At 45.9% G+C, this 14,355-nt stretch overlaps 1 protein-coding gene across 1 annotated transcript in view; it reads left to right on the forward strand.

The window, feature by feature from the left end:
* Positions 1–14,355, forward strand: part of ARID1A (AT-rich interaction domain 1A) — an 89,476-nt gene that overhangs the window by 61,859 nt on the left and 13,262 nt on the right. Inside the window, exons 8-12 of the mRNA XM_074976125.1 lie at positions 1,082–1,397; positions 3,108–3,253; positions 3,342–3,451; positions 11,907–12,116; positions 12,667–12,874. Of these exons, the coding sequence (XP_074832226.1) occupies positions 1,082–1,397; positions 3,108–3,253; positions 3,342–3,451; positions 11,907–12,116; positions 12,667–12,874 (990 nt within the window). The remainder of the gene's footprint in view (positions 1–1,081; positions 1,398–3,107; positions 3,254–3,341; positions 3,452–11,906; positions 12,117–12,666; positions 12,875–14,355) is intronic.

Below are 14,355 nucleotides of genomic sequence, written 5' to 3' on the forward strand. Positions count from 1 at the left end.
GTGCAGCGCCAGCTGCCTGAGCTCCATGCCAGCCTCCAGAGCTACCCACACCAGCTGCCCACCCGCCTGAGACCTGTGCTGCCCCACGCCACTGGGGCCAGTCACCCGCTCGCCTGCCAGCTGCCAGGGCCAGCCGTCCACCTGCCCACCGGCTGCCTGAGCCCCATGCTGCTGGGACCAGCCAGCCACCCACCCCAACCACAGGCCAGCCACCTGAACCGCCCACATGAGCCCCACACTGCCAGAGCCAGCCACCCGCCCACCATCCTGAGCTCCACACTGCCAGAACCAATCACCCGCCCACCAGCCCGAGCTACCCAAGCCCTGTTGTGCTGAGGCCAGCTGCCTGAGCCCCATGTGTCCCTCAAGCAGCCCTGCGAGCTGCCCACCCGAGCCACTCCCCTGCCCTCCCACAAAGCCAGGCACCGCCAGCCCCCCATCTAACCCCCCCCCTCCTCCTCCCCCACAACCCCCACACACACTCATTTGCAGAAGGCAGCTAGCTCCACGTGGGTCTTTGCCGGCTGCCTGGTTTTTATAGTGGTGCTCCAGGTCACTGCCGTAAAATGGCAGAGGCTGAGAGCTTGAATCAAAGGCCGGAATCTTTCTTCAGGTGAGTGGGGGAAATGATGGGAGGGCTGGGTTGCCTTGTTGCCCCACCCATGGAATTTCTTCACATCCCCCCCATTTGGGAAGCCATGTGGTAGGGCATTGCCCTCCTGATCTGACAAACTTCAGATGGTGCCTCTAAACATTTCCTAAATCAGCCAACGTTAGAGGGAGAAGAACTTGGTGGGGTTGTAGGCCGTATGATGCTAACTGGGACGGCTCTGTCATTGTCCTGCGCTGTTGTCTGGTTGTGTTCTGTGATGAGCTCAGAGGAGTTTCGCAACTGCCTTTGAATTGATACTGTTACTTGCTTGTGTTCAGACATATTTTATGCAGATTATAACCAGGTAAATTGACTGTGTTTAGCTGCTAACATTCACCTGTGTCCCTATGCTCTCTTTTGCTAATGATTTTAAAACAGCTGCGGATTTAGACTTCTGGTGAATCTGCTCTCTCCCTGTTCTTTCTACAGGAGGTTATCCCAGGCAGCCAAACTATAATGCTATGCCTAATGCCAATTACCCCAGCCCAGGAATGGGAGGAAGTATAAACCCAATGGGAGCAGGGAGTCAGATGCATGGTCAGACTGGTGTGCCACCCTATACTGGGCTTCCCCCAGGAAGGATGAGCCATGCAGCTATGGGAAACAGACCCTATGGACCCAACATGGCAAATATGCCTCCGCAGGTGGGGACAGGGATGTGCCCCCCACCAGGTGGTATGAACCGGAAAGCACAAGAAGCAGCTGCTGCTGCCATGCATGCTGCTGCCAATTCCATCCAGAACAGGTAAGAAATGAGACTGCCTGAAGTCTCTGTTCTTGTTTTCAACTTTTCATGTAGCATGACTTACATTTCAGCCTAGCACGTGCTTTGAAACAAATTCAAGTTAAGAAACCCTGAACACAGGTTTCCATAAAATGTCTGCAGATGGGCAGGTCTTTAATCTGGAGAGGAGAGGGGAGAGTATTTGAATCTCAACACAATCAACAGTGTTATATGGGGACTTTTATACCTGCTAAGAAAGTCTGCTGCTGTTTGAGCTCCTTGCAGTTTTAGTTTCTGGAGCTGTTTCATAGGTGAGAACAAAATTCAGCATGTCTGGAAGAGCCTGTAAATCTAGCCAGGTCATCATCTTCAACTCCTTGTCTGGTCTTTGTGTCAAGGGGGTTGACTTTAAACTGTGTCCAGTGGAGTTCACCTTTTTCTGTTGAGGTCTTCAAGAGATACCTGTAATTCATTCTTGGAGTCTGCAGGAAAGAGGAGGCTGGTGGTGAAATTAGGTAAAGGTTACATACACAGGTCAACTAGGGTAATCATGAGAGTAGTGAACTCACACGTTACCTCTACTCTGCAGAGAAGTTTGCTGGATTGTCTTTTTTTGTATCGGTGAGAACTGTACGTACATTCCAGTCTCCCATTTCTGTTCATCATGTGGCTCATTGCCTGATTGTAAGGCTGTTGGATAGATAACACCTTCCAGAGTTGCAAAGATAGAGATGCCCCTTTTTTGACTGGGCTGTAAGTTAGAGTTGGTATTTGGGTGTGGTGCTTTTGGGTATATCTAATGTACCAAAAAGGAAAGGGAGCAGTGGTTAAAGTAGCCTGGAGCGGTGTACTTTCTCCATGAACATCAAGAGCAGCAGCATTTATGGTGACATTCCAGATCTGAAAGTTCCATCTGCTTTGGCAGAAATAACTTGATGCTTGCAACAGAGTTCAGCTTAGGGGTGCAGTAGATTGGGGGTAAAATTTTTAAAGGTGTTGAAGTTCTGTTTTCAGAATTGGTTGACCTATTTAGGAGCTTAAGTCTGTTTTGACTTTCATTGAGAGAAAAATTGCCTATGCTGCTGCAGTGCAGGCTCTGGGGATGTGTTGTGCTCCACAGGCACGAGTCAGCTGACTTGGGCTCAGACTCTGGGGTTGACAAATTTTTATATAATATAGAATAAATTAAAAAGAAATTGTTGCAGATTGGATCCTGAGCTGTGGGGTGGGGCGGGGCAGGGCAGGGGGTTCCAGCTTGAACCCAGACATGTAAATGGAAATTTTTAGCCCCACCAGCTCAGGCCAGCTGCAGCCATGCCATGTGTCTTGTTGTTGTGTAGATATACCCAAACTGTGCTGTGTGGGTCCTCCTGGGCCCAACTGAAGTGCATTTAACTTAGTCCCATTTGAGAGATGATGACTAGTTTGCCCCAGAGTATCCACACACAGCAGTTAGAATGCAGGACTTGGGTTTATTCTGCACTTCATTGCCTAGTAACATCCGTATTGTGATGGATGCAGTGTAGACAAACAGTCTAGGTTCAGAATCACTTGCTTTTGTAGGCTTTATCCTATGTCAATTTTGGTAGAAGTGTTTTTGTGGAACCAGCTTCTGTTTTCATGTGTCAGCAAGAAAAGAACTTCTGTTAGTAAAGCCGACTCCAGCAGAATACGGATCTTAATGCTTGATATTGAAAATGTACTTCTGTTCTATCCCTCTCTTGCTTCTAGGCCTCCTGGATATCCCAACATGAACCAAGGAGGAATGATGGGAACTGGACCTCCTTATGGACAAGGAATTAACAGTATGGCTGGCATGTTAAATCCCCAAGGTCCTCCATATCCGATGAGTGGGAATATGGCCAACAACTCAGCAGGTAAGCCAATGATAACCCCATGAAGTGCATTGGATTTCATGATACTGAATTGAAATGCAGTGTTTGGAGATCCTGTTTAATCTTCTAGGAATGGCAGCAAGTCCTGAGATGATGGGGCTAGGGGATGTCAAATTGACGCCTGCAACTAAAATGAACAACAAGGCAGATGGGACACCAAAAACAGAATCCAAGTCAAAGGTAAAAATATACATTCCTGTTACCCTCCTGGTTCATAGGAAAGGGGAGAACGTAACCTTCATCCACTGGTTTTAATTGACAATGTGTTCAGAACCTCCATTTAATAATGTAACTCTATTTACTGCTGAGTGTTTTGAAACTGTATTTTAATTGATATGGTTCCGGAAGGCTTTCTAGTTCCTTTCTCTCTCTGCAACCATCAGTAAACCTATCCTTGTTTTCTGTTATATGCCACCTGAGTCAAATACGGCTAGTGAGCTGAATGTCCTTTCAAACAACCAGTACCGTAGAGCATAGTTTGAACAATTACATCTGAAATGTTAATGTACAATGCTTTGGAAAAGGCTCTGATTGTACGTGCAACATATTCTCCCTTGTTACTGTTTGTTAACCGTATAGTGGTGCCTAAAGATACTACCCTGAATCAGGGTCCCATTGCATGGGGCTTTGTGCAAACACACAGGCAGCATGTTACCTACCTCAAAAATATTACTTTACCCTCTCCCTCAATTATCTGTTGTACAGAAGCCACTCTCTCCTCTTGGGTCAAGCAGTTACTTAAGAAAGGGGAGAAAGTCAGTCTGTCTTCTTGCTAATAGGATTAGGCTTTTGCAAAAGGCTGACCCATAAAAAATCAAAAAGGGAAGTATGTGGGAGGTAGGTATGAGCATCTAAATTATGTTCTCTAAAGAGATCATCTGCAAAGGATTCTCCCTCCTGAGTCTTAACTCCTTACTGCAAGACTAGAAGAACTCCTAGAGCAGGGGTGAGCAAAGCTGGGGAGGGTGGCCCTCGGGGTGGGGCTGGGGGCAGGGTGACTGGCTGCTGGGTCTCAGGCTCATCCATCTCATTAAAAATGTTGAAATATGTTATTGTTTTTACGTATGTGTATTCACATTTATATACCAATAAAATTAACTTTCTACATACTTATTTTCTTACACATGCCGAAATGGTGGCTTTTTCATATGAACATCACTGAAATTTCTGTCAGGATGAAAAGTGGGGCCCAGTGTAAAAAGTTTGCTCGCTGCCATTCCAGAGCTCTAGATGTTTGTTTTGTTTTAACCTTTGGAGGTAAATAAGGGGTAAATAAGGTAGAGAGTACACCAGACCCTAGCACCCGTCCCACAACTTCCCCTCGGCAAGTATCACTACTGCCCTCTCCAATGCTTAAGTTCCTTCTTGACTGGGTTGACAGAGCTCCCTGCTGAGTACTGCATTTTTGCATTGCTCTAGTCATGATGTCAGCATCATTAGGTTTCCATATCAGAACTTTGAGCCAGGGCTTGTGCTCACACACTAAGAGTTGATGGTCTTGATACACAAATCTACAATGCAAAAGGCAGACACTGGAGATTGTGCAGGTCTTCCCTTTTCCAATCACCTGGACAGTTGCAGTCATTTGTATAAGGCATACTGAAAATCTGGATGGAAAGAGCTATTATTTCGACACTTCTGGTGTAAAATACATCTCCTGTGTGAGAACAGTGACTCACTTGGGAAGATCCAGACTTTTCCTGCTTCTTACGTAAACTAAAACAGATTTTTTTTCCTGAGATGATGTGACCTATATAGATTTCTGGGCCAGAACTGAGCCAGGAGCCTCTGTCCAATATTGTTACTGTGCCTTTACACTGTGTATTGGGTCAGCTAGGAAAGAGAGCATTCGTGTGTGGTCAAGTCCATCCTGCCTGAGAGTGCTGCTTGAGTGTGTGCCTACCCTCCTCAGAAGAGCTTGATAGGGGAGGCTGCAGTGAGTAATGGAAAGGTTGGTCAAGTTTACAACACTTCGGCCCACAGTCCTTGATCTGCAGAACTGCAGTTCATTTGTGGGAGTGGTTGGAAAGTCTGTGATGGCAGCCCTTGTAGTCATGGATTACCATGTCCTTGTAGCCAACGGTTACGTGTGGCTTTGGAAGGAGGCTTCAGTGTTTAAATTCACATGGTAAATTTTCATCTCCCCACCATCTATTCCACACCCTGCCCCACCCCCTGGCCAAAAGAAATCCCCAGGATCTTAAAGATCCAAACTGCTGTACTCAGGTATAGACCACATATGCAGGTGCTTGGCTTAAGGCTATGTTGGTCCCACCAAGACAATGGTTCTTGAGGCTTTTGCCTTACAGTGGAGAGAAGAATCAGGTAGTTTGTCTTCTGGGGACAAAAAAAGTCAAAGGCCAAACTATGTTTTCTTAGACCCCCACTTTAAGGGAGGCAAAGAAAAGGCTCCACTTAAAGCTATCTTCCTTTTTCAATAGCTCTCTGAAGGGCTTTGGAATAGCTCCACAACCTTGTAGCAGTGAGAGAGAAGAGCATGAAGAAAGTGCTGGTCTAATAGGTGCCTATTGTGGCATACACTCACTTACACAAATCCCTGTCTTAGATTCTGGTTTGTGGTATGAAGCCATCACCGTCTCCTTTTCCAGGCTGCAGCAAAGTGGCAGGCATGAAATCTCCAGTGTTTTCAAACCTGCACTTCATACAAAGCCTCACTGCCACTTGATGTGCTCTCTGTTTTTATTTAGGCAAAGGATCTAGTCCTGAGAGCTTGTCTTCACATACAATGCAGCACTGGTGCAGCCGTGCCACTGTAGCACTACAATACGAAGCTACAACGCCAATGGGAGAACTTGTCCTGTTTAGTGCAGTTAGTTCTTCTTCGCAAGAGGTGATCACTGTGTCAGTGGGAGCAGCACTCCTGTCAACATTGTGCTGTGTACATGGGGAGGATAAGTTGATCTAAGTACTTTGCTCTGGTGTGTGGAATTTTTATACCCCCTGAGCATCATAATTACAGCCATATAGATTTGTAGTGTGGACCTGGAATGTGTGCCTTAGCTTATGTCCTTTTTCTCTGCACAAAGTCAAAGCTAGAGAAGCCCCTTAAAAATGTTCCATTCGGCGCACACAACGCAAGCCGCCTCTGTCCTCCTGTCTCCATCCTTACCCTTACAAGCAGAGATTCTCTTTCAACAGCAGGGCTATGTTGACTAGTAATCCCCAGAATGTCTCTGTGCTAAGTTTGGCTGCCTGGTAGGAAGAAGCTGTTAACTGGAGTTGAGCTCAGGCATTTGTCATTTCTTGTGTCTGAATCAGGAATGAGGCTATGCATCTGACTCCATACTTGGCCTCTGCAACTGAGGTTTAGTTAGCAGCCAGGGAAGGGACACTCTGACACCCCGTTTCTCACTGTAACTCCAGACTGTATCGGTTCTGAACCATCACTACGCAATGTTTCTCTATAGAAAACTTCAAAACTGTTGCATGGTGCCCAGTGCATCTATTCTTAGCAATTTGTGAGCATGGTAATGGAGTGAAGGGTGGTGATGATGGATTAAGACGCCCACTTCCAAAGTGTTATTGTGGCAGGTACTGCTGTGGGCTTCACCTCAATCCCACTTGTGAGGAACAGAACTGAGTCAGAACGCTCCTGACAAGGGGGAAGCACTCTTGGAAGAAATGTGCTCTTTTTCTTGTTTCCTGTTGAGGTATAATAGGGACTTGCTTCGCACCCTCATTAGGTGGCAAAATGAGGCTCCAGGGAGACATCTGTGAGGAATAGCAGGAAACTACCTAGGGCTCATGAGGAATGTCCTTTGTGGTATTTCCCCTGTATTATATTTATCAGTTCTTGTGGTGGCACTACTAGATTCTCTAGGGCATGCAGCCATATTCATACTAGTGTGTGTGTGTGTGTGTGTGTGTGTGTGTGTGTGTGACGCGCGCGCGGAGCCACGCTGCCCCCCCCCCTTCCCCCCAGTTAGATTCTCCTCCCGCCGAGAGACAATATTAACCAACACAGCCAGATCAGCTAACGTCAGATGCTGGAAAGGCAGGAGTAGGAGGAAGTTGTTGAGAAATGATGACTACAAAGGGACGAACAGCTTGTTCCAGCCACAGTCTCCGCATTCTCTTCTCAGCATCGTCTTCAGCAAATAGCTTCTAGGCATTCTAGGGCTGCCCCGAGCATGTGGCTGAGACGTTAGATATTTCTAGAAGTGAGGCTTGTTCCTGAATTGCTGGACATCTTGCATACTTTCATGCCTGGTGGATTCTCCATTCCCGCAAAGGTGGAACTGTTGGAAGCTGTGGAAGAACTCATAGCATACACCAGCAATGCGTTCTGGCTAAATCTACACTCAGTCACATCCAGGAGATCTGGAGTACCTTTGTTCCTACCGTGTACCAGGTTTGCTTGTTATAACTGCGGTCCAGAAGAATTTGAAAGAATAAGCCTCCCAGATCCACACCTAGGCAGAGAGACAGGACCTAAATTTTCATCTATCAGCCTCCTCTTGCTCCATATGCTTTTGTCAAATACTATTATTTCAGATAGCATGTCTACAAACATAGCTGGTTCTATCTCCAGGAACACAGAGAAGGGGTAAAGATGGTGCTTGAAGGACAGCTGATAGCCCAGGCTGAATGTGTCCAAGGCAGCTGTGCATTCTGTGACTCAGCACAATGTGTTCCTTGTAAGCTGGGCGGCTGCCCAGGAGAGATTCACGTGGTTCCCAGCTGATTATCAGAGCGCCCACAATGGGCAGTGTGTGTTTCTGTTGGTGGTGCACGTCCACACATGCCTCTGTGGACATAGCAAAACTTCTTCTGGATGGAATAAATTAGAACCATGGCTGGTGGGCATAAGGCAATCATCCTGGCTCCAACCTGGGGAGGTCAAGATAGCAACTGAGGATCTCCCTTTAAGGACAACAAATGTCTTAATCCAAAGACAGTCCATTCCTTAAAGGACTCCAGGGTGATGTTCCCTCCCTGGGCCTCTGTGTTCCACTCACAAAAAGGAAGCAGGGAGACTACAGACTTTTCAGGCAACATTCTTCTGGCCTCTCCTGTTGTCAGCTTTTGAAGGACATCAGAACAGCCAAGAAAGAAGCAGAGGTTCCAGTGATGATCCTTTGCTGGTGCAGTCTGTCGCCCACTGGTGGGTGTTGACTTAGCAGACCATCCAAAGGATCTCTGCTCTTCTACTTATACCCAGGTTTTGGCAACTGCCTTTTTTGGGGAGGTCTGGACTCCAATCATCGAGGATCAGTGGATCATAGAAATTAACAATGGGTATTATATCCAGTTCCAGTCCCTTTCCCCATCCTTCTTGCAGGACTCCTTCTCATGTGGTACTGTTAAAACAAGAAGTAGACTTCGTTCTACCACTTGGAGGAACTGCAAGAGGTGCCCTCATAGTTCAAGAGTAGGGGCTTTTTATTACAACTATGTTGTTACCTCTAACAGGTAAGGAGGTTGGTGTCCTATTTTTGGATTCTTGACTCATCACCCTCCTATCTGGTACCATCCTGTATTTTCCCATGCTACAGCAGTAAGATTCATTAAAGGTCTTATTTGTGGCTGTCCACCAGGTTGGGGGGACCTCAGTTACTAATACAAGCTGATGTATTCCACTTTGAGCTGTTAGCAACTTATTTTCTTTATCGCTTATCAAGAAAGACTGCCTTGCTAGTGGCGTTACTTCAACTCAACAGCAGAAGAGAATCATGCCCTCATGACAGGGGCTTTTTCATAATTTTTGCTTAAGTACAGGATTGCTCTCAAGCCTCAGCCCAATTGATCTGTTTCCAAGTGTTCTTTGCCAAATCTGTCTTTCAGGAGCTGCCCCATTGATAGAACAGAATAATTCAGGAATGCCTTTGGACTGTGTTCTTTTGATTTTGGAGTGTTTATTACTTTTCAGAGCGTATTTAACAATATCCTCCCAGAGTTGCACTTGGTGATTCTCTAAATATATAAAAACACATTAAGAGTTGGCCAGGTAAGGTCCACCTAACCACAATAGAGCTCAGGTGGTAGTTTCTGCTGCCTATTGGTAGATTGTTCCAATTTCTGAAATCATTAAGACTTCTACAGGGAGCTTGGTCAGTATGTTTACATGGCATTTTTCGTTTTTTTGGCAGAGGTTTCTGGGTGCAATAGCTCCTTTTGGTCCTGCAATCATCATTTAGGTAGCACTGCCACTCCCACTCCCACCTCCAGGCAGAGAACTAACTGCTGGTTAGTCACTGAAAACTTGGCAAGATAACAATGCATAGGCATGATGTCTCTTGCAGGTGGCTTGTGTTCTCCTGGCATCTCTGACCTTGTGCCAGAATGTCCTACAGTTCCAGGGGCAAAAGGTTTGGGCTGATGGAAATGTGCTGATGGAAGTCCTCTTACTTGCCTTCTGCAAAAATGTTTGGTTACCTTTGTCATCTGTCTCAATCTGACTCCACTCAGGTGTGTCTAGTCTATCTTGACTTAATCAAAGCTCTCTGAAGCCACTTGTCAGACTCCCATAAGGCTCGATACTTGGGAGAAAATGAAAAACTATTAAATTCCTTGTTTTGTGGAACAATACTATGGTATTGTCAAAGCTCAGGAGCGTTCTTTGTGAACCATGCTGTTCTGAGAGCTTAAATTTCTTTTGTGAAAGGTCATTTTTACTCATGTAAGGTGACTCAAGGTGGTGCTACAGACTCATTTCAGATTGCTCAAGTGTGGTGGTTTGAGTTCCATCTTAATGAAATTATTGCCCCATTGCCATTTCCCTCACATCAGCATGCCCTCATGTCAGAGACACGTTTCCATATGTCACCTCCAAGGGTCCAGGCTGGGATGTCTCAGGCTCTACTTTGAACAGACTACAGCCCCTAAAATTTCTAGTGCGGTTTTTTCTGATACCAGTTTGATGAGCAAAACTGTGATCAGTGGGGCCACATCTGCAGGGATGCCTGTATGCTCTTATGACCTGCTGGCCTGCACCTCGAACACCTTGTAAAAAAAACCCCTTTGCACCAAGACGAGGTTGTAACCCAGTCTGCCTCAAAAATTGAATTGTGTACCTTTGTGGAGTAGCTACGTGGTCCTCGTTCTGCAGACGTACGTGTTCTCACTTGGATTCAGCCTCCAGAGTAGAGCTCCGTTCTGGAGATTCTACTCCAAACTCTGTTTTAAAGATAGGAGAGGCCAAACTGTTTTCCTTCTTTTTGCCTCCAAAACAGGAAATCACTTATTTTCAGTTGGCTAATTATCTTTTACATAAAGCAGATTTAATTGTGCTCTTCTTCTGCAGACTTCAAAGTATTTTAAATAGCTCCTTCTTTTATATGTGTATGTAAAGAGCAGCAAATGCTGGCAAGGCAAGAGAGATTTTTCCGGTATTTTTGGCAATAGTGGCATTGTTGCAACTTGTGGCAAATTTTGCAGATTGAATTGTTGGGAAGGGGAAATTTATAAAGGAAGGAGATTCTCCTGTAGAAGGCCTTGTGCATCCATTTCCTATCAAGACTTGGTGGTTGAACTGAAAAGCTTACACAGAATCTTTTTATTTTTCACTGGGGCTTATATTTGGTTTTTGGTATATTTGTAGTAATGTATACTGGGGGCTTCCACTAGAATAATAGAAATCAGACTGACTAAAAGGTTTGGGAAGAGCTTTTGCAGTTGACGGAGTGATGGCTAGCAAGGTGTCTGACTTGCCTGTATCCCAGTAGTGCTGTCTTTAGGGATCAGAAAACGTTAAGCTAAGGCAGCTCTTCTTCATTTCTTGTACTAAGGAACAAAGACCAGTAGTAAGAGAGAGAAGCAGACTTATGAGTTGTAGGGATGTAAAATCCTGTTTAATTGGTTACCTGGCTAAATGGTAGGCTAACCTATCAATTACCAATTAAAGGTGGGGGACCTGAGCTGCTCTGTCCCGAAGGGAGCTTTCCTGCCCATGGCACCCCTCCAGGTAGAGGTACTCCAGTGTGGGCAAGGGCACGCCAGCCAGGCCGGAGCAGCACCCAACCGTGGCATGGGGCCACTCCAGCCTCGCTGGGCTGTAATGGCCTTCCCAGCACTCTCTCCTCCTTCCCTTCCCCACTGGGCTGCCACATGAGGGGCTGCTCCTGTTGCATTGGAATGTCCCTCACCTGCCGTGACCCCATGGGGCTGGAGCATGCCAAATGAGCAGCTGCTCCAGCTGCTACCATTTAAATGTAGCCAGTAAGATTCCTCTATTTAGGAGGAGGCTTGAAGGTTAACTGGCTAACCATGAACATCCCTAATGGGTTAGTTTATCTCTTGTTTAGACAATTCTACCCACTTGTCCATCCCTTTTCTCCTCACCACACGAATCATTTTGGTGTCTGGATGAAATTTACCTGGCTTCTGCAGCCTTCTTAACTTCATCTTTTGTAGTGTGGTCATTGCGATCCTGTTCTGATTCTCAGCAGCATTGTCCACAAAAGCTCAGTGTCGCCTGTCTGCAACATCCTCAAATTGAGACGAGTGCATTTCACCTTTGGACTGATTATATGGCTATCCCTAATACAACTGTAGAATTTTATCCCTTTTGGTTTTTTTCTGCTTCATAAGATGATGAACGTGGATTGAACTTGATGTGTTTAAATTTCTTGGCTCACTTGGCTCTTCGTCTTGATCTGCTTTCTCTTTATTCTAGAAGTCTAGTTCCTCTACAACCACCAATGAAAAGATTACCAAATTGTATGAGCTGGGTGGCGAGCCAGAGAGGAAGATTTGGGTAGATCGCTACCTGGCCTTCACTGAAGAGAAAGCAATGGGCATGACCAACCTCCCAGCTGTGGGAAGGAAACCTCTGGACCTTTACCGACTCTATATCTCTGTAAAGGAGATTGGGGGACTGACTCAGGTGTGTAACCAGAAGCTGGGAAAGCAATGATGACTGTGACTCAAAATGTGATGGCTGTATGTAAGTGTATAGACAACTGGATTTAAGTTTAACTCGATTTGCTAATTGAGTTCTTCAGATTTAAATTGAGTCTGGAGCTTTTAAAATACTGTTAATATCTTATTTATAAGATCCAATATCCTTCAATTAAGTGGATCTAATTGCAGTGCTTGAGGTTCAGAGCATTGCAGTGCTCATGTTCAGGGTATTCTGATTGCACTGAGATCCAGCTTGTGCATAAGAACAGCAGTAACGCACCATTTCTGTCACTTTTTAGCATTGCTGCCCGGTGGCATCTTCAGTTTACTGCTGAATATTAGCCACCGCTGAATCTCCCTTTTTTCTCCAGGTGGGCAAAGGGCACACTCTGTGGTTGATGCACTTTTTCAGCCCATCTATGTAGCTGTTACGTTTGCTATTGTTACGGTACTTCCTAGGTAGTAAATATGGTTGTCTCACTTGTGGGGGTAGGGAGAATTCTGTATTTGATACCTGTATTTTGGTTGTGCAGGTCAACAAAAACAAGAAATGGCGGGAATTAGCCACCAATCTTAATGTGGGTACCTCTAGCAGTGCAGCTAGTTCTTTGAAGAAGCAGTACATCCAATGTCTCTATGCGTTTGAGTGCAAGATTGAACGAGGTGAAGACCCTCCCCCAGACATCTTTGCAGCTGCTGATTCAAAGAAGTCCCAGCCCAAGATACAGCCCCCATCTCCAGGTGAGTATAAAGACAACAAACAAGATTCCATATGTTCTGCAGCACACTGTAAAAATGAATAGGACAGTAAGTAAAGTATTCCTTGTAGTGTGTGCATCTTCTCAGAGTACTCATTCCTCTGGGTGTTTTTGGTGGGTGCAAATATGGTCTGTGCCCAGAACCAGAACTCCTTCAGTAGGAATAGCCATTGGCCTGTAGTTGAAGGGCCAAAAAGGGTGTGGCAGGGTGGCATGGCCTCACCAGTTACTTTTCTGCTGCCAGCAGACTGGGAGGGAGCCCTCATATCTGTAGCCTTCTACCATTGTCTGTCCTTTCTCTGCAGATGATGTTGTTGCAAATAGTTTTATTAGATCTTTTTACTAGTTAATGGGATTGGGGTTCCCTCTTTGATTTCTCCAGCCATTGAGGCACTTGTGCCCAAGGTCCATCTCCTCAGTAGGTAAGGTTTGGGAGACCTATCATAAATAGCTAGGGACCAGCATTCAAAGAAAAGTTTACTTGCCGTATCGTAACTGGAGGTCTTAAAGATGTTTGGTCCCTGTGGGTATTTATGATCTCTCCTCCTTCCCTTCTTTGGATCTTCACATAACGTTGACAGAATGGGAACTGTAGAGGTGGTCGGTCTGCATTGCCCCTTACGTCCTAGGCTTGTAACACAAGAGGGCCCGGTGTGCTGGTGCAGACCAGCAGTCGGTACTGAAGAATTCCGGTTGTTGGCACACTGAGTGCATGCACGTCTGCAATGATTATCTTATGGAGACCACACGACTTAGTGACTGGACTATAAGAGATCTTTGATATGAGTTTTATGCTACCTTCAAACGTTCATTATTCTGCAGACTGACTGACTGGGCATAGCTGCATTTTGGGGGAGGAGACTCTTTGAGGTGACTTTAGCATATTCAGGCAGTACCACATCTGACTGTGGTTTGGAAGTCTTCTGGAAAAATAGCACCTTGGGGTCACAAAAGCACTTTCCCATGGCACTGACGGCTTGACATGTGCATCACAGGGCTGTGTAGTCAGACGCTGCAGCAGTCACTTACGGTCCAATGGCTAGCACAGACCTTAGGTTTTGTGCCTAAAAATGGTTTTCATTTTTAAACACAAACATATTGATACTTGTTGGGATGGTTTTGGTTACAGACCAGTTAGGTGAGCTTTAGAGTTGGTAACAAAGTAGTTTGTGTTTGCTGGAGAGTCCCTAGATTGTTTCTTGGTTCCTGGGCATCATGTCTGACCCAGGCTGTAAGGAACAGGAGGAAGTCTGGGTTTAAACATTCTTCACTTTCATGACCGTGCACTTTGTCTTCCCAGAGTGTGATACCTTCTTTCCTAAGGGCCCCCCCCCCACCCAGCTGAACGGCCTCACAGCTTCCCATTAAGCCCTATACAGGCAGGCAGAATTGCAGCCATGAGACTTCTCCCCAAGCTCTGAAGCTGGCGGGAAGGAGTCCCTCCTTGCTGGTCCCAGCACAGAG

The sequence above is a fragment of the Carettochelys insculpta genome, chromosome 24 (assembly GCF_033958435.1).
Source record: "Carettochelys insculpta isolate YL-2023 chromosome 24, ASM3395843v1, whole genome shotgun sequence".
Taxonomy (NCBI): domain Eukaryota; kingdom Metazoa; phylum Chordata; order Testudines; family Carettochelyidae; genus Carettochelys; species Carettochelys insculpta.